Here is a 24825-nt window from a genome sequence, read left to right as displayed (position 1 = left end):
CTGGACTGCTCGAGTCTGTTTGTCTTCATAGCAAGTGAGGCTCTTTGTCCTGAGGAGCGTTAATACTGAAGAGCGTGACTACAGCGCCACCTGTTGATGATAGCTGGGGGGAAGGAGGAGAAATCCCTCAAAGATACAGAATTATAGGTTGTTGGATATTTTAGAGGAAATAAAATAAGGATAATTAGTTTCAACCACTTCACTACCATCTGCCAAGTGGATTTTTCAGCATTTGTATCTGTAAACCCTAAAAAACTAACATCACATGTGCTGTTTAATATTGAGGCAGGTATAAACTAGAAGGCTCAGGACTACAGCCTCGTGTAGAAGCGTGGTGGAGCACACAAAGAGCAGGTTCATGACCCATCCTCCTACACGCTCCCTCTCCCAACGCCTGGTGAACACTCTCTCACGATGAAGGCGCAGCTTGAAGAAGTAAATACTTTGATTTTCAGGGATCCTGTGGGGTTTCCCCCGATCTGATGTACATTTTAAGCACACAAGACGAAACAGAGTCGTGCTCCACGTTCTTTAGTGCTTGTTTAACGCACAAAGTGCTGTTCTGATAAACTCTATTGAAGAAAAAAACACAAAGAGCAGCAAATATGTAGTGTTTGGATAGTTTTAAGTGTTTTAAATCGTTGTATATATATGAGTGCACGTGTAGGTGTGTGTGTGTGTGTGTTTGCACCAGCATTTGCATGTATGTGTTTGTGTGAGTCTCCATCTTGGGCCGGTCTCCATCTCGCTTTGTGTCTTCACAGTTGCTAAGCCGAAACCATCTCGATCCCCTGTAAAGCATCATAATGGACGCAGGAAGAGCATCTGGTGCTTTGAGACGCCAAAAACCATCTCACTGCTTCGACCTGCCACTCTTCCTCCATCCACCATAATACTGTTTTCACGTTTCATTCTCTCTCAGTGCCACAACAGACTGCGCAATCACAAAGACCCAATTAGCCAGGATGGGATCACGATTTTGCTTGGGGACCGACAGGCCAATCGCATCAGGCGGCGTACGGTGAGGGCCTATGGGGTAGCGGCGCAAGTGGGTGGAACATGGCTGTTGGGCGGAGGTGACACGCTGAAGAACAGTCCGTTGTTTCTGGTCATTTGTGTCACTAAAGTTTTGATTGATGACCGTCGGGATGTTTTTCCCACTCTCCCCTGAGATTCCCAGCTCTTCGGAGGGGGTTTCCACAACGGGTCCCCAGCTTCGATCCCTGACTTTAAGATTGGCCCTTAGCCCTACACCACACAGAGAAACATACACACACTTACTTTTTGTTTCTTTTGGGGCCCCAGATGGCTGCTGCCCACACATCTGTATTGTAAAGCACTAAATATAGGGCCTGTGTGTGTTTTTCTTTGCACATGTGCACAAGTGAAGCTGCATACATTCACATACAGTATCTAACAGCGTCTAATAATGAGGAGGACAATGCAAAAGAAAGGAAGAAATAAAACGAAGAATATACAAAGTAGCCAAATGTAAATGCATGCATGTGTGTGAGAGTGTAAAGAGAAAAGCCCAGGGGATGGTAGGTGTGTGGGCGGCTGAGAGAGATGAACAAAAGAAGCAGAGAAGAGAGATGAGGAGCAGTGCATTGCCAGTGAGGATTTGATTGGGTGGGTGGGTTGTGGTTGTGTGTGTGTGTGTGTGTGGGGTGGAGTGTTGGGTGTTGAAAAAGGGATCTTCCCTCAAAGCCTTGCTAAGATATTCCTGGAGCGATTTTCATTTGGCTTGCAGTCCTACACAGAGCGCTTACATCGTCCTGGGAGCTCAAACCATTTAATAATCATACGACCAGACTGATATTCTCCAGGTTATGTGACAGATAATAGTCAGATTTTCTAAATCTGTACAGTGTGAGTGTGTGTGGTCGAACTCCTCGGGTCGACAAAGCGTCATTAGCATGTCAGAGGCGTTTCGTTAGTTCTCTCCATAACAGCTGCTAGTCTGGCAAATTACTCAGTTCATGTGTGTATGTGTGTCCGTGTTTATACACGAGTGTGTTCAGTATAAACAAAGGAAGAAGCGAACAGAAGGTTTCATCAAAAGCACCAAAACACCAAAAGTGTGTCTGTGTGTGTACATCAGGCACTCATTTTGATGACTGAAGAAATCACCATCAGCATCTTGCTTCAGAGTGTATATGTGTGTGCGCGTGAAGTGTGTCTGTGTGGTGTGTTTTGTGCGCGACTGTATAAACATGGTGTCAGAGCGATGAGATGTTCTCTCCATCCATCTGTTCTGCTGGCATTTACATCTTCAGAGGGCTACAACAGAGGAGAGCCAGATAGAGGAGAGAGCAGGAGGAAGACAGAGATAAACAGCTGAGTGAAGAAATTCTCTGATAACATTGGTTTTTGTCTGCACGAGCACACTGTCAGGTCAGGTGCGGAGCTCTAAGGCTCCATTCTGATGTGATCTTTTAACATGTCTGAGGGGTTTCTAAGTATCTGTGAGAGGATGTGTGAGAGTGAAGCTGCAGTGTGCCTTCCTGTGGATGTGGTTATGAGTTTTTGTGAGTGTGTACGTGTGCCTTTATGGATGTACGAGTGTGTGTTTGAGAGAGATCTCGTTGTTTTGTTCCTCCTTATCTGGCTTCTCGGCAGAGAGCCCAAGCTGTTTCCCCCCTCAGCGATGTGACCTGGCTGTGCTATCACACAACCTCGTCTCCACAGATAACAGACCACCCTAAAAATATTCTTCTTTCTCTCCCGCTCCTCTCTCTTCCCCTCTGTTCTTCTCACCTCTTCTGGCTCACTGTATCCTCTGGAGTCTCCCCGGCCAGGAGTTAGCTCTGCCAAACTAAAATACCTTGGGCGCTTCCTTGTGTCACACAGGTCTTTTGATTCTATATTTTCCCCTCTTTTCATCCCTTGCTACTCATTCTGTTAGAGGCTGTGGATGTTACGGTGTCGGCTTGAACAGCAGAAGTGCAACTCAGACTGTTACATCACAAGTTTTCTTCTGATCTTCCACAATAATTCCTCATCCCCCCTCGCAGCTACTGCAGTCACCCACACTCTGGACACACAGGGCAGATGGGATGTAGGAGGAGATTGTGAGGACAGAATCTGCCGGGCTCATATAATTATACAAGTAATTTACTATAAGTCTTCAATAAAATATTGAAGAGTGCATTGTTTTCCATGCCTCAGGGGCCTGACACTCTGGAACAATGTTAATTATGATAAACTAGGTCTTTGTTTGTGAAGATCATGCCACAGCCAAGTGCTTTGAGAGCTTTTTCATCTCTGCTGCCTCCCTTGCTGCCTAAACTCTCCAGTGGTGTGAAGTGCTTTTAAGGATACCGACAATGGCCCTTTCTCTAGTTTTGAGGAAGTTCCTTGCTAATTTAAAATGCTTTTATTCTAAGCTCATTTGGCACATTTGACATTTGGTGTTAGAAAGCTGCCCTTTTTGTTCTTTATGTGTGTGCCCATGTGTGTGCGTGCATCTTCGCCTTTCGCTTGCCCCAAACCCACGCAGGTGACCGGAGCGGGCCTTGTGTGGGTGGACAACTCAATGGTGAGCCCCTCTCTTTACCCTCACCCTCCCTCCCATCCTGTTCCCTTTTTTCGTGCTTCTCCAACAGTATGGGTCCAAAAAGAGAGAGGGGCCCAGGAGGAAGAAATCTGTTTCACACCCACCCTCAGGCAAACACACTGGCCACAATTTTGCAATCACCAATATAACAGCTGAATAAGAAAATGTATTGTTGTTACAACACATGTATGTCCTTTGATCATAAAGAAGTAGATTATGGGTGGATGTAGGAAGCATCTTGTGAAGTAGCGCTAAAACAATTACCTGATTAATAGATTAATCCATAAACAGAAAATAATATTATTATATTCTATTTTCATATGGAATTTGAGCTGAAATTAAAGCTGCACTCATCGATATTTTTATAGTAACGATGGATGGTAAGTTTGAAATGGGCTGCTCATAGTGGCGAACCACAAAATATCACCAAACTCAGCAGTTCCCCTCAGCTCTATGGAGGGGTTTCACCTTTATGACATTTGGTGTTCGGGTATTTTTCTTAAGAGTCCGTGAAAAGTAAAGCAGAGCTAAAAGCGAAAGCTAAAAGTGAAAGTCAGACTTAAACATGACTCCAAAGAAATGCTAATGAGACTGTGTTTGTTGGATGTGTAACAGGCAAGTCTTCATGAACACATTATCCAAACAGTCATTTATGAATTTAAGATGATAAACATTTGCTTAATATGGCATCTCAGATTTAAAGATCTTCCACTTTTCTCTGATTCCAATCACTGTAAATTGAATATATTTACAATAATCAGAATTTTGGTCATTTGATATATGTTTATTTTGGCCTGAATGATTTAGAACTGTAAATCATGTGACCATATTCATCATTGATTCATTCATTTCTCAATTAATCAGTTATCAATTTGGCTTATAAATTGTTAAGAAAAAAGTGTTTTTGTGTCTTTCATAGGGCAAAGGCAGGATGATGATAAAAGTCTGTGTCACAGTGGATTAGCAGGGATTACATTGTCATGAGATTAGCAAATTACCTTTCCCTTCATCTGTACACTCAGTAGCTCATATACACAAATGCACAAACAGAAGGAGACAATGGATTAGAAGCCAGTATATTAACAGCTGGCATTGATCTTGTGAAAACATTGGTCCCACACTTTTTCAGACATGAATTGTGCAATGCACATACTCTGCAGTTTGGTTTGCATTTCAACAATACTTACTGTTGTTATTACAAAAGTTAAGGTTGATGTGGGGCATTTACTTCACATCCATTTCATACATATTGCTCAGCATTCATCAGTGTCCCATATGAACACTGCCCCCCTATGGGTGAAGCTAGCAAAAACTGCTACTAGACACCAGCAAATGTGGCATGAGCTTGTGTAATGTGCTAAGTTGAGATGCGTGGGCATGATTGCCAAGTTGGAGGGCAGACAAGGTTTCAAAGAGGTCACAAGTTGGGCAAGTCATAATGAGAACATAATGAGTCATGATCTCTGTAACTGTCACAGCTGACAAAGCTCAGAACATTCAACTAATTTAGGTTTACTACATCAGACAAGGCTGCAACACACCAAAACAATGCTGACGTGAAACTATACCAGCTTAACAATATAAACTTGATGCAAACGTTCAAATCTGCCAAATCATCACAGGAAAAATAATTAAAATTATACCCAGTTGTGTTTCCTGATGACATTTTTTTTTAGAAAAACATAAATTATGAACATTGTAAACAAACAGCAGCAGTAAATTGTCAGTTCAGCTCATTTACTTTCTGTATAATTAATTCCACTGGATTTCTGAATACTCAAAGATCCATTAATTTTCAGAGAGGAAGAAGTTACTACGAATTGAAATCATTTCAGTTAAGTGTCTGGGGGCACAGGAGATGAAAATTCAGCAAATGTTTTGAATTCCCAGTTATTAATCATAACTACACTCTACGTAGTGAAACTTTGGAGACTCATTCAACTGTCCACCCTGTGTCCAGCTGTCTGCACGCTATGACAGCATGCATCGTGTTGTCCCATCAGCAATAGCAGCCCTAATTTGTTGATGGCCTTCACACTCTCGATTTCCGTGAAAAGGTCGACCAAAAAATAGATTTGTCCTACAGGGATGAGTTGTGTGTGAGTACTCTGTAAAGAGTGGGTAGCACATGATTTTCTCCCCCGCAACCTCAGTAAGAGAATGACTTGTGCCAGGGCTTATATGCTACCTGGCTGTATAGCAGTTATTAGTCCATTCATAAATGTGGCAGAAGCTTTCACTGTATTTAACAGTCCAGGAGGTGCTGATTGTTACAACTTGTTACAGCTTGTAAATGTAGCCTCTGAGGTTTACAATACACTATAGAGTACAACTTGACGATGCACCTATCTAGGTCAGCTGAGCGACATTCAGAGTTGTCAGCTTTCTCAAGACTAAATAGGTCATACCAATGAGGATGGGGGTTTTGACAAGCATCTCATGCTCCATCAAATGTCACCACAAAACAATCTCAAGATTGCTGATTATGTAAAACACCCTGACAATCGCTTTAAGCAACAATGTCAGATTACAACAATGGATGTTATTGTAATTTCTGTCAATACTAGGAAATATACGAAGCACATGAGGCCAACATTGTGTATCACAAATCTCTTTTTATTTCATTTCATAATTATGAAGGCGCTGAGAGCTAAATTTGCCACAATATACTGTAGCTTTAGAGAACTTAAAGAATGTGAGATGATTAGAATCTGTAGTGGTGTATATGAAGAACTTCACAGCATGATTATTAACCCAGGAGACATAAACATAGATGAAAGCCCAAAGAGATTGAAGGATCCTAGTGCATCAGTACACCAGTAGCACATGTATGCTCTCACAGGCCCACACAAAGAAATCTCAGTGTTGCATAAGTAAAGCTGTAATTTGTCAAAGTGCAAAGTCTGCACTTTTGTCTGCTGTGATGCAGTAGTGGGCTTCCTGTCCTCAATTTAGGAGCCACAGGTTACAAAAACATGAGGAGTGCCTTAAGTATATATATGGAGAGGTTAAATATTCAGTAGGTTCTATTGTTAACATGGATCCCAGAGGCGTGATCACTTTGACAGCCGTTCTCCTCAGCTTCATACTGGCCCTCCTCACTCCGGCTCCAGCTGCCCGTAAGTTCATGTCATTTATTTAACTATTCATCAATCAGATTAAAATACTATTATATTATCTTATTATATTAGGGCTCTGAACTGATCAGTTAGTGATACGTTTGTGTGTTTGTGTGCGTGTACAGTAGGTTCCCCCATGAGAAAATCCTGTTGTACGAGATATTACAGAAAACCAGTGCCCTTCCAGCGTATAACAGGCTACAGAGAACAAACCTTTAAGGAGAACTGCCATATCGAGGCAATCATGTAAGTTCCTCTGACCGTACCATCACAGCTCTAACCAGATAATCCCATCTGAATCACTGAATTAATATCTGAATATAACATATGAATATGACATAGGAAACAGTAGTACTACTTTTATGCTATAAACATGAGACATTTGGTCATATCATATCGATTTTTAAACAGGCAGCTATTTGGGCGACTGACCAAAAACATTCCTGAATAAAAGTGTTAAGTACTGAGAGCTGGTAGTGAATACTTCAGTCAGATTCTCAACCTTATGTTAGACTTTTGGAAGCTTGGTTATATTTTTAAAGAGAAGCATGTAGATTGCTCAAAATATCTTTTTACTGTTATTGCCACACTTACAATGTAGACCTTTCTGTGCGTGTCTAATAATGTTTCTTACTACTACAGTTTCTACACAGTGAAGAAGGCTGAGATTTGTGTGACTCGGAACGACGAATGGGTGAGGAAAGCTCTGGATTTACTCAGGTATGAGACTACTTCTAAATACCAACTTGTTGTGTGTAACCAGCATCACCATTGTGAGAATATACTATTTGTTTTACAGTTCCAAATTAAAGAAGATGTCCAAGACCGGCTCTGAAACTCCGACGAACAAAAGTCGACTCCCTGTATTCAGTGATGGAAGTGGATCTTCCTTCCTAAGCGACAAAGAAGCCTTCCTAAACAACAATGAAACTTTCTTTTAGCAAAAACCAGGATGTGACAACTGCAGTTAGACATATTAAACAAGCACAATTTAATGAAATGTCTGAGAAACTGGACATGCAGTAATCAATTCATGTCAACATATTATCCTAAAGTCAAAGACTTTGTCTAAACACCACAACCTTATGCTTGTGAGCCATTTAGATTTAGTAAGCATTGGCCTTTTAAGTGTTTTTTAAGTGTTTCCTTTCCTACTTTGAATCTGCTTAATCATACTAATCAGCTCAATACTTCAAAAAAATCTTAAATAAATGTACTTAATTGTACAATAACATTGTTGTCCACATTCATTTAATCAAACCAAGCTATTTTATTTATGTCAATTAACTCTCAATGTATAACTGCATAAAAATGTAGACACATGCTTGTACAATATAACATTTTTTAAGAAGCATGTAATAAATATCTGGATGGGAGGGCCTCTTAATATTAACCCTTTCATTTAAAGTGGTCACTACAGTGGACAGCTATTTAAAAGCAGTTTTCTTGTATGTGCATCGGTTGTATTTGTGTAGTTGCACATCACCCACTACAGTGGACAGCTATTTAAAAGCAGTTTTCTTGTATGTGCATGGGTTCTGATTGTGTAGTTGCACATCACCCACTACAGTGGACACTAGTGTGTCATTCCATACTCTGTGACCCTAGTGGTCGGACAGTGTAAGTGCAACAACCATTTCTCCAAACCAAGATGACCAACAGAATGCCAGAATGCTCAGCAGTAGCAGTGATTTTACATTACATTGAACAGTGTTGGAATCTGGGTTAATAAAGGATATATTTTGCAAAATATATGATATGACAGTAAGCCAGCAAATTTCAAAGACCACTGCTCTCTAGGGGGAATGTTTTAGTGGCGTGACATGAGGATGCTGTCACGCCCTCTGAGCTCATGCAGATGTGTGACATGACTAACAGGGAGGCAGCTTCTTGTGCTATTTCAGAGCAGCACCCAAAGGGGTTGGTGACCCACTCACTCAAGGTGACTCTCTTAATGACACACTCCTGCCATGAAAACTGCACTGCAGTAACTTCATGCCCTCACAAGATGGCAGCATTGATCTGCTCTGCTGGAGTCTCAACAACTCTCAGCTATACAGTACAGTCTTATGAGATGCAGAAGGCCATTTGGTAAGCACAGCTACCTTTGATTTCCAATATCAAGCAACAATAACGTCAAGTATAGATAAATGAAAAGTGGAAAATAACATTTATTTTGTTTATAGCAAAACAGCAGATAACTCTCAGGTGTATTACTTTGCACTGTACATTATGGACCCGTTTTCATCTCTGTTAATCCTTCTGTAAGCTGAAGAATAGCAGAGACAAATAAATAGTGCCAGTAATAAATATTAAATATTACAGTACAACATTAGGAAGCATTTTAAATATTTTAAATTAATTCAAGAAAACTGGCTAGAGATATTTGTGGTGGAGAGGACTGCAGTTTATGGACTGGTGGTTGTGGGGGAAGTAGTAGTAGTCTTTGCTTTGCGGGCCAGCCTGTAAAACATACAGACAAGAGGTAATGATTAAAATGTTGCTTAACCAAGTCATTTTCTAACATGTCATATGACAGACACATATGACAGAGATGAAGCCTACTTACTCTAGCTCCTTGATTTTCTCAAATACCCAGTCCTGTTTCCAGTGGCTGCAGACCTCTCCCTCTGTGGTCTCAAATCTGGTTGGAAAAAAATACAAGTTTTATTTCATAACCTGCATTTTTAAATATTTAAAGGCTTTGATCATCTCTGTCTGTTTAGTAAACTAAAGAGATGGTTCTTACATGACAGCACGGACGCAGGGCAAGTTCCTTCTCTGGATCCTGTAGCCGAGGATGGGAGCAGTGATGTTCATGATGCTGACCTCAGTGCAGCACTTGGTTATTTTTTTTGGTACTTTTCAGGGAACAAAAAAAAAGATTTGTTATTATAAGCATACAGTATTAATATTTTTCTCAATTAATTCAACCATTTCAAATGTGAATTCTTAATTTAATGATACAACATGTATACTCTATTGTCCTGGTGCAGATCAGCAATGGATTATGGTGCAGGATGTCTGATAGGCTACTTACCAGAAGCCGTGGTCATCATTGCCAGGACACTGACGAGGACAGCGAGGCATGCCAGTCTTCTGATGAACAGCTGCATGGTTAGTGTGTGAGATGTTCCAGAGGTTCTTTGCTGAAGCTGACCGGTGTATCTGGCAGATGAAGACGACTCATTTGCTCAGACCAGACCTCCAGGTTTTATACTGTAAAATGAGGAACCAAGAACGCTAACCGGATATACTGTCTCTCGAGTTTTCTACAGTGTGTGTGTGTGTGTGTGTGTGTGTGTGCGTGTGCGTGTTTGTATCAGGGTGGGACCAAGGACCCATTTGTCTGACAATGTAGTTGATCATTTCCATCTCTGTGATTTCATCATGACAGTGACCTAACTGACTAAGGAAATTACCCAAACTAAGGCTACAGTGCAGCTATTCTTAAGGTCTTTGACTCTTATTACTTTCTCTGCTACTTTTATTATTGCTAGTAACAGGAAAGTAGGATAGGATAGAATACATAACTAACTATAAATAATGAACTAACTATCCCACTAACTATCGACTAATAGTTTACAGCAGTTCTAGACGACTTGCATCCCATAGTATATTTCCTACCAGTGTATTCACATTATCATATTGTGTGTGGAGTTATTTATTCCTAAATCGTTTGTGTGTGTTTTAATGAAATGTAGGTTTAGATCCCAACAATTTAGAACATAAATTGCCGGTACAAGTGTAAATGTGGCTACCTGGCAGGTCTTAACTGTTTTTTCACACAATGCATGCTGGGATACACCTCACCAGCCACCATAACCCTGAACATATTAAGCAAGAATATAGATAATGGGCATACATATTATCTTAACATTAACCTCCTTTTCTTAACCCGAGCAGGTAACCACGTATAATATAATCTAATGGTCAAGTGTTAAATAACTGCATTTACGTATAAATCACGCTGATCCAGCAATAATGGAAAGGGAACATCATGTGCCGGTCAGCCTACCCAATGTGTCATGTCTTTCTATCCCTCTTCTTTCTCTGCTAGTGACAGCCATGGTCAGTACAGGGGCAAGAAAAGAGGAAGGAAGGAGATCCTAGGTTTTCCACCACAAACCACAGGTTTCCGAGCATCCTCTATCCAAATTTGGTCATTTGTTCTTGCGTCACTGTGTCAACTTGTTCAATGGGACCTTTGTCATTTAGCCAAATTACAAAGGTTACACAATTAAAATGATTTTGCAAATAGAAATGTATTACTTGATTTACTGAATAACTCATTTACTTAATAGTAGGGAGGGGTGTTTTTTTCAGGGGGTGCAAAATAACCTAAAAGAGCCACATTCAAGTCACTTACTGCCATTTACACTTATTTATTTTCCCACATCATTCAGTTGATTTGCTCTGTCTGGCTTATATTTGCTTAATATAATAATTTATACAATTTGAAGATTTGACATTATTCTTAAAAATTAAAAGGGTAGTAAATAATCTGTGTCTTCTGACATCTATTCATGACAAGCAGGGACTAGAATACATCACTGTAACCCATGTCCACCCACAGGTCTCTGGTACAGTGTTTCCTGCCACATGGGACTCAAATTAAAGTGCAATGCAGAAGGATAAGTCAACACTGGTAAGCATTTTACATTAGCACACAAACCATTTAAACTTAATGACAGATCAGAGGCGTCCACATTTCTATATTTTCATCAAATTGCATTAAAAATGGACAGTGTGATGGTGACTATGATTACAATGACTTTTCTGTCATTGCTGTTGATCAAGTTTTATAATGAACTGAGCTGATTCATAGAGACTTAATGTCAGATCTTTACACAATAAATGAACAAATAGGTCAGAAAAAGGAGAAGTTCTTTCTTGGTGATTCTCAGGAAGGTGATGCCCAATGCTTAATTTCTCAAGAATGCTATGCCTGTTCATCTGTTCATCAGTTTCCCTCTTTAAAAAAATTGTCCAAATTTTTGCTTCATTTCACAGGAGCATCAGTTAAGCCATAAGCTCAGGTTTAAGGGATCTGTTATTACCACCAAAAACTTGCAGAAAGACAAATTCACTGCATGTTTTTTTGTGTTTAAAGGTTTCATTTATACTGGTGTTTTAGTTCATTTGATAAAACAGCAAATGTTAAAATGAGGCCTGAAGGATTAATCCTGTATCTTTGCTGTATGTAAGCTATCTACTCCATGTAGAGCAAAGATTCAACGTGACACCTAGTTAACAGTATAATTTATTATATTGCACTATATTATTCATAAAACTCAGGAGCTGATTAGGAAATCAGCATCAATGTTATCAATCCTTATCAACCCGTGAAATACACAATATTAGTAATCTTTAAACAAGAAGGCTTGAGAAAATTTCATTGGAACGTCATCAAACTGTCTTTTCACATACTGCATTTGATACAGAAGGACAATTTTTAGGTCATTTGTTTGCAATAAAAGCTTTTAATGATAACCTAATATTAGATGATATTTGGAGTGTAACCTGCATGTAAATGTCATCTGCTTCCACTGTTCCCAAATGACATATTTATCTATGGTCTAATATTCTAATACTATAATGTAAAATAATTGGTATTATTGTATTTATACAATGACCAGTAGCCTCTGTTGGCAGCTGACTCAGCGGATACAGACTTTACTGGATTTGGGGTTTTTTAATGAAACCTACTTTCCTTGTCAGTGAGAAGCAGAAATGATTACTCTAAATGAGGAAGGAAGCATAAAAAATGTGATCAGCTTCACTAAAGATATAAACTTGTGAAACATGGTTTGCACTTTCTGGATTGTGAATTGAAAAAAAAAAGTTCTCCTTTTTTAAATGTCTCATTGACAAGTTTTTTTTTTCTTACATTAAGGTTGTTAATCCTACAGAGCGTAAAGTCACTTAATTATGCAGCTCCACTATGTCATGACTTCGCTCATATCAATAGCTTTATGGACTCTTACTTGCAGCCAAATGATGGGACAATATAGTACAATCTTTCATATAACAACCCTATAGTAAATCACTGCACTAGGGGCAACAGTAATCCTGATTCATAAAAACAGGATGAAAAAAACCCCCCACTTACAAATCATTCCAAAAGTGACAGAAAACCAGCTTCAGAGGTAAGATAGCTCTAGTTTTGTGATCATGATTTCCACTTCACAAGTGTTATCTACTTTTGCAGTGGAATTGTCTCACATGAGTGACAATCCACCAAATGTTTTGCATTATGATGTTAGGATTATTTTTATTAGTCCTAACACTTGATTAAGAGAATCTCAGTCACTACTCTCTATGCTGGCATGACGTATTATTTATGGAGGCCAATTAAGTTGTAATACATTTATGTACTGAACTATAAGGATGTTAATGATATACAAAGAGCTGCTTCATGAAAACAACAATACAATTTACACATAAATACAACAATGTTCACAGGGATCAGCTCCATCCATCCATACCACTTATCCTGTAGAGGTTCAGAAAAAGGCTGTAGTTAATCTCATATTAAACTGAGCAAGAGGCAGGGTCCATTCTCACACTCACATTCACACCTACAGGCAATTTAGAGCCACTCACCAACCTAATCTGAATGTTTTTGGGCTGTGGGAGGAAGCTGGAGTACTCAGAGAAACCCCACGCAGAGACAGAACATGTACATTCCCACATATAAAGACCAGAACTCTCGCTGTGAGGCGCCATTACTAACCACATCACCACTGTGTCATCGGAGTGAACAGCTCCTCCAAGTTAAATGAAAAGATAATGTCATTGTCTTCCAAAATCACATACTTCATATGAGTCTTTTCTTGTCTGCTCATATCGGCAGAGTGACATATATCACCATGCATGTGCCTTCAAAACCAGTTATCTATCACCATTACAAACTATATAGAACTAAAAAATACAACTATTTGTCTACATGTTCTCTGACTGCCTTTGCTCTGATCAACATTTGGTTAGATGTAGGCATAGCATATCTTTGGTTGGTTATAGGAAATGAGCACATACAGCAAATGAGCACTGATGAGGTTTTCTGCTGCTGTAACAACATCATGTTACTTCCACCTTTCCTCCTGACAAGCAAGAATCATAATGTTCATGGCCAATAGAGGTTTCTGACAAGTAACCTTGAGTGTGATGTTGTCGCAGGCATTTGAATAAATGAAAAATGCTGTAATTTTTCTTGCAACAGTCTGAAGAAAGTGCCTTAACTATAATCATCCTTCACAGCTTAAATCCTCCTCAATATAGTAAAAAATGAAAGGCTCTTAAATAAATAATAAAATCTGTGTCTTTGGTCAGAATGGTTTGAATTTAAATTTCAAATACTAAATTAGTAGAAAATAAATTGGTTACCATTTTATTACCATTAAACAGGTAGTTTGAATTCTGTCGAGTTTTCAGTGAAGCTTCTACTTTGATTAACTACATAATTTTAGATCATTTTAGGGTCCATATACAGTTTTTAAAGTTTACCTGGAATCCAAGTGAAAAATCTGACAAATCCAAATCCTCCATCATAGGGTTAGTCATTTTTGTTTTTATTATGATTTAATGATGGACTGGTGACCTGTCCAGGGTGGACCCCTGCCTTTCACCCAAAGAGAGCTGGGATAGGCTCCAGCAGATCCCTGTGACCCTGGTTAAGGAATAAATGGGTATAGATGATGGATGGATGGATAGATTTAATGATGCTTAAAACTAAGTCAAGATTAATCAAGAAAATAGCTTTTAGTTGTAACCTTAGTATGAGTTTGCCATTTATAATACAACATTACCAAATACTATTGTCTTTTTCTCCTTTACAGCCATGGAAATAGCCCTATACATTGCATCACACAGCTAGCTAGCACTGAGGCAAGCTAACATTAGCATTTCAGTGGAACAAACAACATTTACTTGGAGTATTTGTGTATCTGGTGCAACTGCGTGTATAACCTTACATATGGTTGCAAAGGCCATAGAGACGAATGAAAGGGCATGTATTTTCTTCCCCTGTATACATGTGGTTGCAGAAAGAAATATTGAAGCGTCAGTAGCACAGAGAAGAACTGACCTCAAAAACCTAGTAACTTCCCTGTTAGAAAGGGAGAATGATAATATACGCAAATTCATCTTAACCTTTGCAGGTACAATATATAAAAGGTTTTAACTTTGTGTGTGTTTGTGTAACTACTGACTTGTACACATTTCAGTCAACCTGCTACATACATAGTCAACCTATACATCTATAGCAAACAAACCAGCAAATTAACTGGGTAATTTATACTGACCAACCATCAAAAACAAATTTTGTTTCTAAGTATGTTGTCATCAACAGGAAAATATTAAGAGTGACAGTATATCTGTCACTATAGTATATAATGTAGTCTATAGTATATAATATATCTGGACAACTATTCTGTGTAGAAAAGTGTTAAAGGTGCATCCTTTAAAATGAATGGAATGAAGTGTTACAGGAATTACATGTATTTTCCATTTAATAATTTGAATTATAAATATAATGAAAAAAAAATAAAAAAATAAAAAATGAAAATGCAAAAACCACATCCTCTTTCAATGGAACATATGTCGTTGCCTTCAGACCACTAGAGATGAGTGAGTAGAGGGGAGAGGACCACAGTGGTGAGCTACTGTGGGAGGAAACTTGCACTCTACTTTCCAGCTGTTTATGTATCTGTGGGTGCAGCATGCTTGAGCTGCAAGTGGCATGAATGAATGTGTCGACTGTGTTGCTGGGCTTAAAAAGGGCTTACAGCACAGACTGCAAATCATATCTGTTTTACTCAGACACGCAATGGCAAGGTTCACATTTATCTCGCTTTTACTCGTAGCTATCATGGTGCCCACAGCTTCAGCTCAAGGTAAGGACAGTATACTTTTCTTGCATGTGTATATATTTGACTTATGTATTATTTTACGCATGGTATAGTGTATGTTCATACTAGATTGTGGTAATGATGCCAATGATAAAAAAGTCTTTCGTCTTCAATCAAAGGTGGAATAGCAAGCTGTTGTCGCAAGGTTTCCAAAACTACACTCCACAGAGAGATGGTTCGGAGTTACTACATACAATATGAACCATCGTGCCCTTTAGAAGCAGTGGTGTAAGTCAGCAAATTTATTCACTGTCAGATTTGTCTTGACATGGTCTTGGCTCTTTTGATACCAGCAAAACTAATGTAAATCATTTAGCCACACTATATTTCAGGACAACAATTGTACAATTTACAGATATTTGACACTTTTTAAACATTCAACTCCTCTTTAGAAATGTTGCAACATGTTACTGACTTTGCATTGTGGGGATTTTCAACAGTTTCAACATGATCAATGACAAAAGAATCTGTGCTGACCCCAACGACATACAGACAAAGACTACAATGGCCTACATGGATGGAAAGAACTGGCAACTACAAAATATCATCTTTCGACGCCGAAACTGACACAATGTCCACCATGATTCAAAAATAAAGAAAATGACAACGCCATAACTCCCAACTGGAAATTCATTCTTTAGTCTGTTACTGAATTCAAGACTTTATATTTTTCCACATTTTCTGCAAATTTCTTACCTCATTTTAATGAAGTTAAAGTCATATCTATTGCATATTCTATTGTATTGTCTTTTATGTCTTTTTATCAATATAACATTCATCTGATATTTTGTATAAATGTAAATGATGTAAATAACATTACTTCAGGTGTATAATAACACTGAACAAAACTGGCTAATAAAATAATTGTGAGTTGCATGACAGACTGGCTGTATATATGAAGCAAAAATACAGGCACTGTCTATCTCAGAATCTCCACTGATGTCCATATCTCATGTCTTCATAGACTTCATCTTCATAAACATACCACCAGGTGAAGATATTCACCTTGGTAACACAGCTGAGTCAAAGAGCGGTGCCACTCTTAGTGGAGTGAAAGATGGTGGAGATTTTTACAGGAAATAGGGGATCTAAAAATTTCCAGCAGGATAATAAGAATGGAGCCTAGATCCAGTGGTGGAGGGGGGTATTCAGGGGCTTTACTTAAGTGGGAGTACAACGCTGTAAAATAACTCTTGATTTTAGATGTTAAAAAAGTATGTGAATATTAGTGGAAAAATATACTTAAAGTTTGAAAAGCAGACATAATCAGGGCAGAGTAATGCCCCTGTGAGTGTTAAACTACTAAAGCTGTAAGTAATGTAATGCATATTGTATATAGCATCTCAATTTAGGTTACTACTAACTACAGGTGCCAAAAACATGGCAACAAATACTCAAATATAGTACCTGTACCTCTGTGTGTAGAAAAGTACAGTACCTGAGGAAATTAAGTTATATATATTCTACTACTTTCCAGATTGCAGTTCCTTGACTGACCCTGATTATTAGTTTTGATCTTTAATCAGATACAGTTTAATAGGGGCATAGGTATTTCAGTTGGTGGGTCATTCTTCGCTATAAGTCTGAAAATTTGGTTTGTTATTATATCTGATCATTTCAAACCACGTTCCATTGAGTCATGCTTTAAAGGAAGCAATTTAGCTTTTGAGTAACAAATTTAGATGTTGAAATTCTTATACTGTATAATCCTCATATTCTTGTTCTCTTGTCAGGATAGTGGACAGTATATCTGCAGTGTCTGTGTGAAAAACCAAGTTCCTAATAAGATTTCCTCTATAAAGCTTCTAATGTTGACTTGGAGTGTGTAGCTTATGGGGTTTCACTACAAAGTATTGTAGTGACAGTTTGCAGATGAAACATACAAAAATATATTTAGAACAATATATGTAAGTCTAATCAGCTAGGTCAAATCAGTACTTTCACTTTTTAATTCCACCCTCATAAAATGCCTTTAAAACCACTAAATGAAGTGTCAACCCCTACTTAAACATTTCTCTAATCAAAGGTCAAAGTGCATTTGGCTCATGGGTTAGTCATTCGGGGTGAGTCAGTTAATAATTTGCACATATTCTAGTGGCCACCATGTTCCACCTCACCTCCTGGCAATAGTGTGACATGGTGGGTTTTAGATTGACCAGGTGGAAGTTTAGGGGCTTTCAGTTCACATGTTTCCATCTTTCACTGGTGCTAACACAATGATGTGTGATTTGAAAAAAAAGGTATGAAAAAAAAAAAAACAGTGTAGTGTGTTACGATGTGTAGGTTGAGAGAAAAAGTACAGCTTGGTGTCAGTGTGCTGCGGCCGGGGGAGGTGTCAGGGGCTCAGAGTGGAGCATGTTTGAGGACGATCAACGTTTGCTTGAACCACAGCGTAATGGGTTTTCCCCACTCCCTCATCAGTAGCCCACCACTGTTGCCATGTGACTGGCTGTGTTCTTCAGTGATTACATTTCATTAAAGGTAATTAAATGAAAATATGTGAATATGGATGTAATGTAGTAAATTTTAATGTGATTTATATACTGTATACCTAAAAGCACGAGCCTTTGTTCTGATCTTGACAGTACTATGACTTTGCATATATTTTTACTGGACAATGTATCATGACAGTATCATTATTGTACTGCAAAATTATGCTAAATACAGTAGTATTTAGTAAGAGTAAGCCGTATAGTATATAAAACATCCATCCATTATCTATACCCGCTTATTCCTTAACCAGGGTCACAGGGATCTGCTGGAGCCTATCCCAGCTCTCTCTGGGTGAAAGGCAGGGGTACACCCTGGACAGGTCACCAGTCCATCACAGGGCCACATAGAAACAAACAACCCCATGAGACTATGAGAGTCATTATATGAAACAAACTTCTGTTATGCAGTACTGTGTATATTTAACAACATTATTTTTCAAGTTCCTTACACGACAGCAGTCACAACAGCATAAATTGGATTATTATTCATCCACATGGGACTTACTTGGTGGGAATGTGCAGGTCTGATTTGTGTGTGTGTGTGTGTAAAAAAATGGTATGACATCAATCAGCAACTTGCCATGACCCCGTGCCTTACAGTAGGCACGGACCACTCTTGCTTTAGCTCTGATTTGGTTTCCTCCAATTCCTGAGCAATGTATGCGGTGCTTTAGTAACTAAATGCTCCACTGTGTTTACCAAATAGTTGCCAGCTTTGTCCATTTGGTTATTTAGTAATCTTGTAAATCTAAGTGTTACTTTATATCTTTTCACCCACACATGCATTTTACTCTTTTGTCATTAGGCTACCTGACCGAAAGATTGTTCAAAGATTGTGTCAGCTGGTGTTTAATATTCTTAGAAGACAGGACACAGTTCCTCTAATGTTCTGCAGAATGAACACACACTTACAGGTGTATTTGAGCCTTCAGGATGTGGTGGACGTTGTGGTACATCAGCCCCACAGTTTCATACCAAACGCACTTCTGAAACAAGAAGGCATATTAACACATAACAGAACTATCACACATATTACTTACTGCATCACTCTTAAACTCCAGAATCACAATAGATAGTTTTACTTTTGACTGATTTTTTTTAAAACATATCTTCAATTAATTGAATGTATAATAAAGTAAGTTGTGACCATATTTTTCTAATAGCTACGAAATGACAGGTAGATGTAAATGTAAAAGTCTAAAATAAATACAAAAACGCAATTAAAACCGCAGAAGACTAGTTTCACTGTGTTTAAAAAGCCATTTTTAGCAAATGACTGATTAGAAAAGTGAAGATTAACATGTATTGATGATTATCTGCAAGTTTCCATTGATTCTGTCACATTCTGAAAGGTTTTTGTGGTATTCTGCATGCGTCACATAGGGGCATAACATATTGATTCTCAATTTGATAACATACCACAAAAACAAGTAAGTTTAATGCTATGGGGCATTTCCTGATATAACAAATGACCAAACCTATCACAGTAAACAGGCTTCTCATACCTCACAGTCTCGCTTGGACTGGGTAACAAACAAGACAGAAACGATGGACCGTACAGCTGATTTTATTTTAGTTTTTTTTGTTTATACATATTTGTGTAGATAACAGTATCTATGCTGCTCATCTTTGTCTACATTCTACATTTGTTATCTCTTCTTAGCTTCTGTGTTGATTTACTTCCTGTACTTTTGTTATGTGCACCGCTTGTAAACACTGAGACTTACTGAGAAGTCAAATTCTTTGACTTTGTCAGTAAACCAAGTCAGCTCGGCTTCAGAATATGTTTCAACAAGGACACATCATTTACTCAGAAGACTTTATTAGGAAAAACAGGGGGAATGGTCCAAATATATTATATACATAGACAATAAACATATATTCATAAAAATAGGGTATGATCAAAATATATTTAGATATATTATATATTTAGCCACTAATACAAAAACATATGGCATTTAGCTTTTGTTTGTTGTTTTTTGTTTTTTTTTTACTGTTAATGTGATATAGTCCAAAGGTCTAATTGGAAAGACAAATGTCTGCTGACAATGGTAATCTTATGGTTTCTCAGGAACACATTTTCCTTCCTCCTTTTCCTGTCCTTTTCCCCCTGCTTTCCACTCCTGCTGTCTGTTGTGTGCTGTTAGATGTACTGGAAAATGCTGGTGTGGTGTCCCTTGCTGATCTTTCTTCATTCATTTCCTCCGATTTTTTGTCATTGTCCACCTTCAGAATGGCATCTTTTACCCATTGGATGTTGGGGTTGGAGCAAACTCTCTTCCCACGCACTGTATGAAACCTGGAAATGATCATGAGCTGTTAACGGCATTGTAAGTACAAGTTAACTCCTTGCAAACAGAATCCCTGTTATTCTAAAGCACAGATTTTTCCAATGTGCAAAAATGAATTTGTATTCATCACTCCTGGATTGCTAGACAGACCAGGACAATAAAACACAAAGAAATGATTAGAGGTAAGGAAAGTGTGGGGTTTCTGTTTTGCTTTTTGTGGACAATTTGAAACAATCTTATAACGTCATTTATTGGAAGAACATGTGGATGTTTGTTTTAGATTGATGTATGGCTGAATTCTGTATACTAAATTAGCAGGACAACTTACACTACGGCTTTGATGGGACAGGCTCCTCCAGACTGCATGGTGTAATTCTTAATTTGGCGATGCCTAAGCCTGGTAGTGGACCACATTGCACAACAGTTTTGCACAGGTCCGTGAGCTAAACAAGTCAGACAGAGAAAGAAATAATGGTTATCCCTTCATTTTAATGGCATTTTTCAAAGATGCAAACCACATGGTCAATGGAAAGTTTAGTAAGTTTTTCAGTACTTACTTGCATGGCTCAAGCTTATCCATGTGATGATGCAAAGAAGGGTGCCTAACACCAGGTTCAATCTCATCTTCAGAATTACACCGTGGCTTTGTCCTTCACAGGGTGAGTGCAGCATCTCTCAGGACAAATGTTTACAACCTGACTCAATCAGAAAATAATCTTGCTGCTTGGCTGACTAGTTGTCTGCACCGGTCTTCACACACTCTTGTTCACAGAGCAGGTGTTGTCTCTATGCTCCTAGTGCTTTCCAATTAGCAGAGTTCTCTGTCTCTCTGTCATTGAAGTCGTGATCTGTGTGGTAGCTCTTTTAAAACACAGTTGTTTCCGCCTCTCCCCCACCTCACTTCTACCTCGTCACCATGGAGGATAAGTCATTGTGGTGCATAGTGGGGAGAGGAAACAATGAGTTTACCTCTCAACACAAAGATGAGAAAGAGACCCTTCACCACAGATCTGCCCACTATGCAATAAATACAACCATAGCATCACTCAAAAGCGCTCCTAGATATGTGTACACACAGAAATACTCATCACTTTCCTTCACACTCACTGTGAAAGCCACAAGTTGTCTCTGCTTCTCTAGTCACCAATAAAAGACTATGAAAAGTTTTGTAGCTAAAAGTTGCATGAATTCTATTAAATGTCAGATTAGGTCCTGGGAAGTTTGTTTTTGGTTTGTCAGGTGAGAGGATTGATGCATTAATGATTGCTTATCCAAAATACTTTGCACCAGGTTTAACTTTCATTTTATTATGAACCATTCACACAACATGTTTGTTTAACACCTCTGCACGACCATGGTGCACATTTGTGGTTGAAATGATTTTTTAGTATGCAAAGGCTAAAGTAAACCTGCATGTGAAGCTCCAAGTTAGTAAACTGATATGCACATTTAGGTTATTTGACAGCTAAACCTTCTCAACAGTGACAATGGTGAGTTGTATTAAACCCTACAAGAGTATAAAATGGTCCACAAAACTTATTGTCCATCTAGTTGAGAGGGTTATCGTTCATGTATATAACACAACAAATGTAGGTAATTTACACAGTTCATCTGGTGTGACTAATTTTGGCAACAGAGTTAAGCTTCTTGGAACAAGACACGAATGCTCTGAGTAAGGGGTGTATTTCCTTCCACTGCGTGACTGCGGCTTTAGCTAAGGTCTAATAAGCCAGAACTGGTGAATCTATCTGTGGGGTGGGCATTACTTTTGATAAAAGCAGCAGTTTTCTTTTGACACTGGAATTGCCAAGAGGAGTAAAAGGGTAAAAATGTATAGGGGATATTGAATAGTCTAGTTTAGGGGCACATATGAAGGAAAGATTGGCCATGAATAGTGTTCTCAAAAAGAAGCCTGGATCAGTCCTCAAGTTTTAACCAACCGTAAAGCCAGGCTAACCAACAAAATAATGGACTTGATTTAACGCCTAAAATCAGAAATTGAGGATGGATTAAGGGGTAAACCAAAAAGCAGAGAGTGAATGAGATATATAGAGGAGGTAAGGGTGATAGTGTACAAAGAAGGCACAGAGATAAACAGCAACGCAGAGAAGACCCATTGAAATCCAGTGTGTGAATCAACAGGGGTGAATCCGCATGAATGATACATGAAAACTAAAACTTCAGTGTGATTCTGGCCCTTTTGGTACATCTCTGCCAGCACATCATTATACCAGCTCCACAATGAGAGCAAAAATAAACACCCGATTGGCTATAGACTTGTTGTCTGGGTGGAAAGCAAATGTTAGCTTCAGGCCTTTCATGCCCCTCAGTCAACAAAAGCGAATCTGAGTCCCCAAACCCAAATGTCCAGTTATTGAAATAATAAAAAAAAAAAAAAAAAAAAAAAAAAAACCTGGCTGGTGTATGCCTTCACCAAGCATACAAATACACACACCGGAGAACATAAACAAATGCACAAAGGCATGCAGGCACGCATAAAAACAAACACACACATAATGAAATGCCTTCACTGATAATCTCAGCATATACACATACAACAAAATTCACATATCTCCACACCCAATATCCCAATCTCATCATTATCATGCCTGTGGCAAGCTGTTTGTCAGGGGAGAAATGCTGGATTATTTGCTCCTCTCTTACTCATTAGTTGTTGTTCTGGGCAGCGGTCAGGGCTGTTGGTTCACTGACAGCGTAGCTGATAGAAATTAGTCTCCTGATAAAGCAGGAGACTGGAACGCAACGTCGCAGGAAATTATAATCAATACTGACTCTCATAGCCTCATCCGATTTGACTGCAGATGGGAATGAAAATGAATGACTGGGAATTGTCAAGTCCTTATATAAGCTGCAGTTATTGAGAATTTTGTTCAACAGAACCCTAAGCATCAGTAAGAACAGAGCAGGTGAGAACAGGAACAAGGAAACCAAACACCTCTGCCACAAACCTCAACTTTCTGATCATGTACACCCACGTACGCCATATTCATGTGCCCTAAATCTCTTGGCAATGAACTGTTCTGTGCCGATCTGATACAGTAGAAACTGTGCTTTTAGGGTCAGGCTGGGGTTAAAAAACGTGTTTTCTGATATGACACACATCAGTGGTTGGTACACGACATAAAGCAAACAGACGTGCACACCTACAGGCTAAGACACAATGTGAGTGGCGCATGGCAAATGAGACCTGTAATTAAAGGAGTGTGTGATCAGACAGATGTATTTGGCCGAGTCTGCTATCTCTTTTCAAAAAAAAGATCCAGCTCCAGACAGATTAGGGTTTAATTTTGTCCTTTTTCCAACACTGAGGAATAGTACTGATTCGTTTTGGAAGATAAAGATATGTGATTCTGTCTTCTTTTTTTACAAATTTATAATGATCCCACAGTCTGATTAACTCACCCCCTCTCCTTTCTGTCTGCATACATACAGATAAGTTCATCTTGAGTAAGAACAACAAGCAGAAAACTTCTATAAAGGCCAGGTATGCTGTAACAAAGAGCTATGTGTCTGGCTTTAAGTCTGAAAGACACTGGTGCCTCGGTGTGACAGGCCGAACGGCCGTCTGGGGATGGACTCTTGTAAAGAGCAATGCACTTCAGGTCATTTTTAGAGCTAGAGAAGTGTTGGAAAGAGCAGAGATGTTTTTGATATGTAACAGTGGAGCCATATACGCCGATCAATACGCCGACCTTTCTCAGACTGATTGCATGATGTTCTGCTTTGCACTGGCCCAACCCAGCACCAGCACCCACCAGAGGTCCATCAACCATCAACCATTGTTATTCTCTGTTCCAGCAGACAAAGTATAGCCAGTTCTCTTCTTGTACCTTTTATTTTACCTCAGGATTTTTATTGTGTTGTGCTCTTTTCATTTTTATCACTCTCTCTGTTTGTGTCACCTACACACACACTGCCTGAGCAAAGATAAGAGGTAGATAAACGATAAATGCTCAAATGAAACCAGTAAGAGGTTGATCCCTGACAAATAAGGGTGTCTGACTTATTCCTCTGGGCCTCTACAGATGGATCGCATATATTTCTGTTCAATACCAGGGGGATGAACAGAAATCCCACTTGGAATTGAGAAATACCATTTACTTTCCAATTAATATTTCAATTAACTAAGTCATTCCCATTTCATTTCCTGAAACCGGTGGAGCTGAAATGAAACTGACCTCCTGCTCTCCTTGCTATTGACCCCTCCACACAAAGCTTCAATTGTGGATCAACCGTCCATTTAGAAAAAAACGTCAATAATCGACTATAACGGGCTATATTACCATAGACATTAGCATAGACATTGCTCTTGTGGCTCTGAGGTGATTTCAATGTCTGTGAGAGGGACCGATCTGCCTTGCGCCTCCGGCTCACAGTCCACAGGACGCAGGAGCGCGTAAAGTCTAATCAATAAGCGCTTTAATTATAGCGGCGCTC

The 24825-nt window shown here is 38.9% G+C and overlaps 3 protein-coding genes and 1 long non-coding RNA gene across 5 annotated transcripts; 3 read left to right on the top strand and 1 right to left on the bottom strand.

Moving 5' to 3' along the window:
• Positions 1 to 6561: 6561 nt before the first annotated feature.
• On the top strand, positions 6562 to 7907 carry ccl20l (C-C motif chemokine ligand 20-like). Of its 2 annotated transcripts, none has more exons than XM_026314167.1 (4): positions 6562 to 6675; positions 6801 to 6921; positions 7318 to 7395; positions 7475 to 7907. In XM_026314167.1, the coding sequence occupies exons 1-4, from the start codon at positions 6594 to 6596 to the stop codon at positions 7614 to 7616; spliced, it is 423 nt and encodes a 140-aa protein (XP_026169952.1). In that variant the 5' UTR covers positions 6562 to 6593; the 3' UTR covers positions 7617 to 7907. The 2 variants fall into 2 exon arrangements, with proteins under 2 accessions (XP_026169952.1, XP_026169953.1); XM_026314168.1 differs by having other exon boundaries at positions 6566 to 6675; positions 6804 to 6921.
• Positions 7908 to 10081: 2174 nt separating this feature from the next.
• On the top strand, positions 10082 to 14562 carry LOC117152754 (uncharacterized). The gene is made up of 3 exons (XR_004463289.1): positions 10082 to 10130; positions 11252 to 11323; positions 14514 to 14562. It is a non-coding gene; the product is annotated as an uncharacterized LOC117152754 (long non-coding RNA).
• A 751-nt stretch (positions 14563 to 15313) lies between these two features.
• Positions 15314 to 16164, top strand: LOC117152751 (C-C motif chemokine 12-like). The gene is made up of 3 exons (XM_033325668.1): positions 15314 to 15569; positions 15704 to 15812; positions 16025 to 16164. The coding sequence occupies exons 1-3, from the start codon at positions 15416 to 15418 to the stop codon at positions 16149 to 16151; spliced, it is 390 nt and encodes a 129-aa protein (XP_033181559.1). The 5' UTR covers positions 15314 to 15415; the 3' UTR covers positions 16152 to 16164.
• A 3826-nt stretch (positions 16165 to 19990) lies between these two features.
• LOC113134504 (lymphotactin-like) lies at positions 19991 to 21310 on the bottom strand. Its single transcript, XM_026313910.2, has 3 exons — positions 20925 to 21310; positions 20696 to 20810; positions 19991 to 20375 (listed from the first exon to the last, which is right to left on the bottom strand). The coding sequence occupies exons 1-3, from the start codon at positions 21037 to 21039 to the stop codon at positions 20144 to 20146; spliced, it is 462 nt and encodes a 153-aa protein (XP_026169695.1). The 5' UTR covers positions 21040 to 21310; the 3' UTR covers positions 19991 to 20143.
• Positions 21311 to 24825: the final 3515 nt, after the last annotated feature.

Source organism: Mastacembelus armatus, chromosome 17 (assembly GCF_900324485.2).
Source record: "Mastacembelus armatus chromosome 17, fMasArm1.2, whole genome shotgun sequence".
Taxonomy (NCBI): Eukaryota; Metazoa; Chordata; class Actinopteri; order Synbranchiformes; family Mastacembelidae; genus Mastacembelus; species Mastacembelus armatus.
Note: the sequence above shows the minus strand (reverse complement) of the source record. Positions and strands in the feature narration are given on the sequence as shown.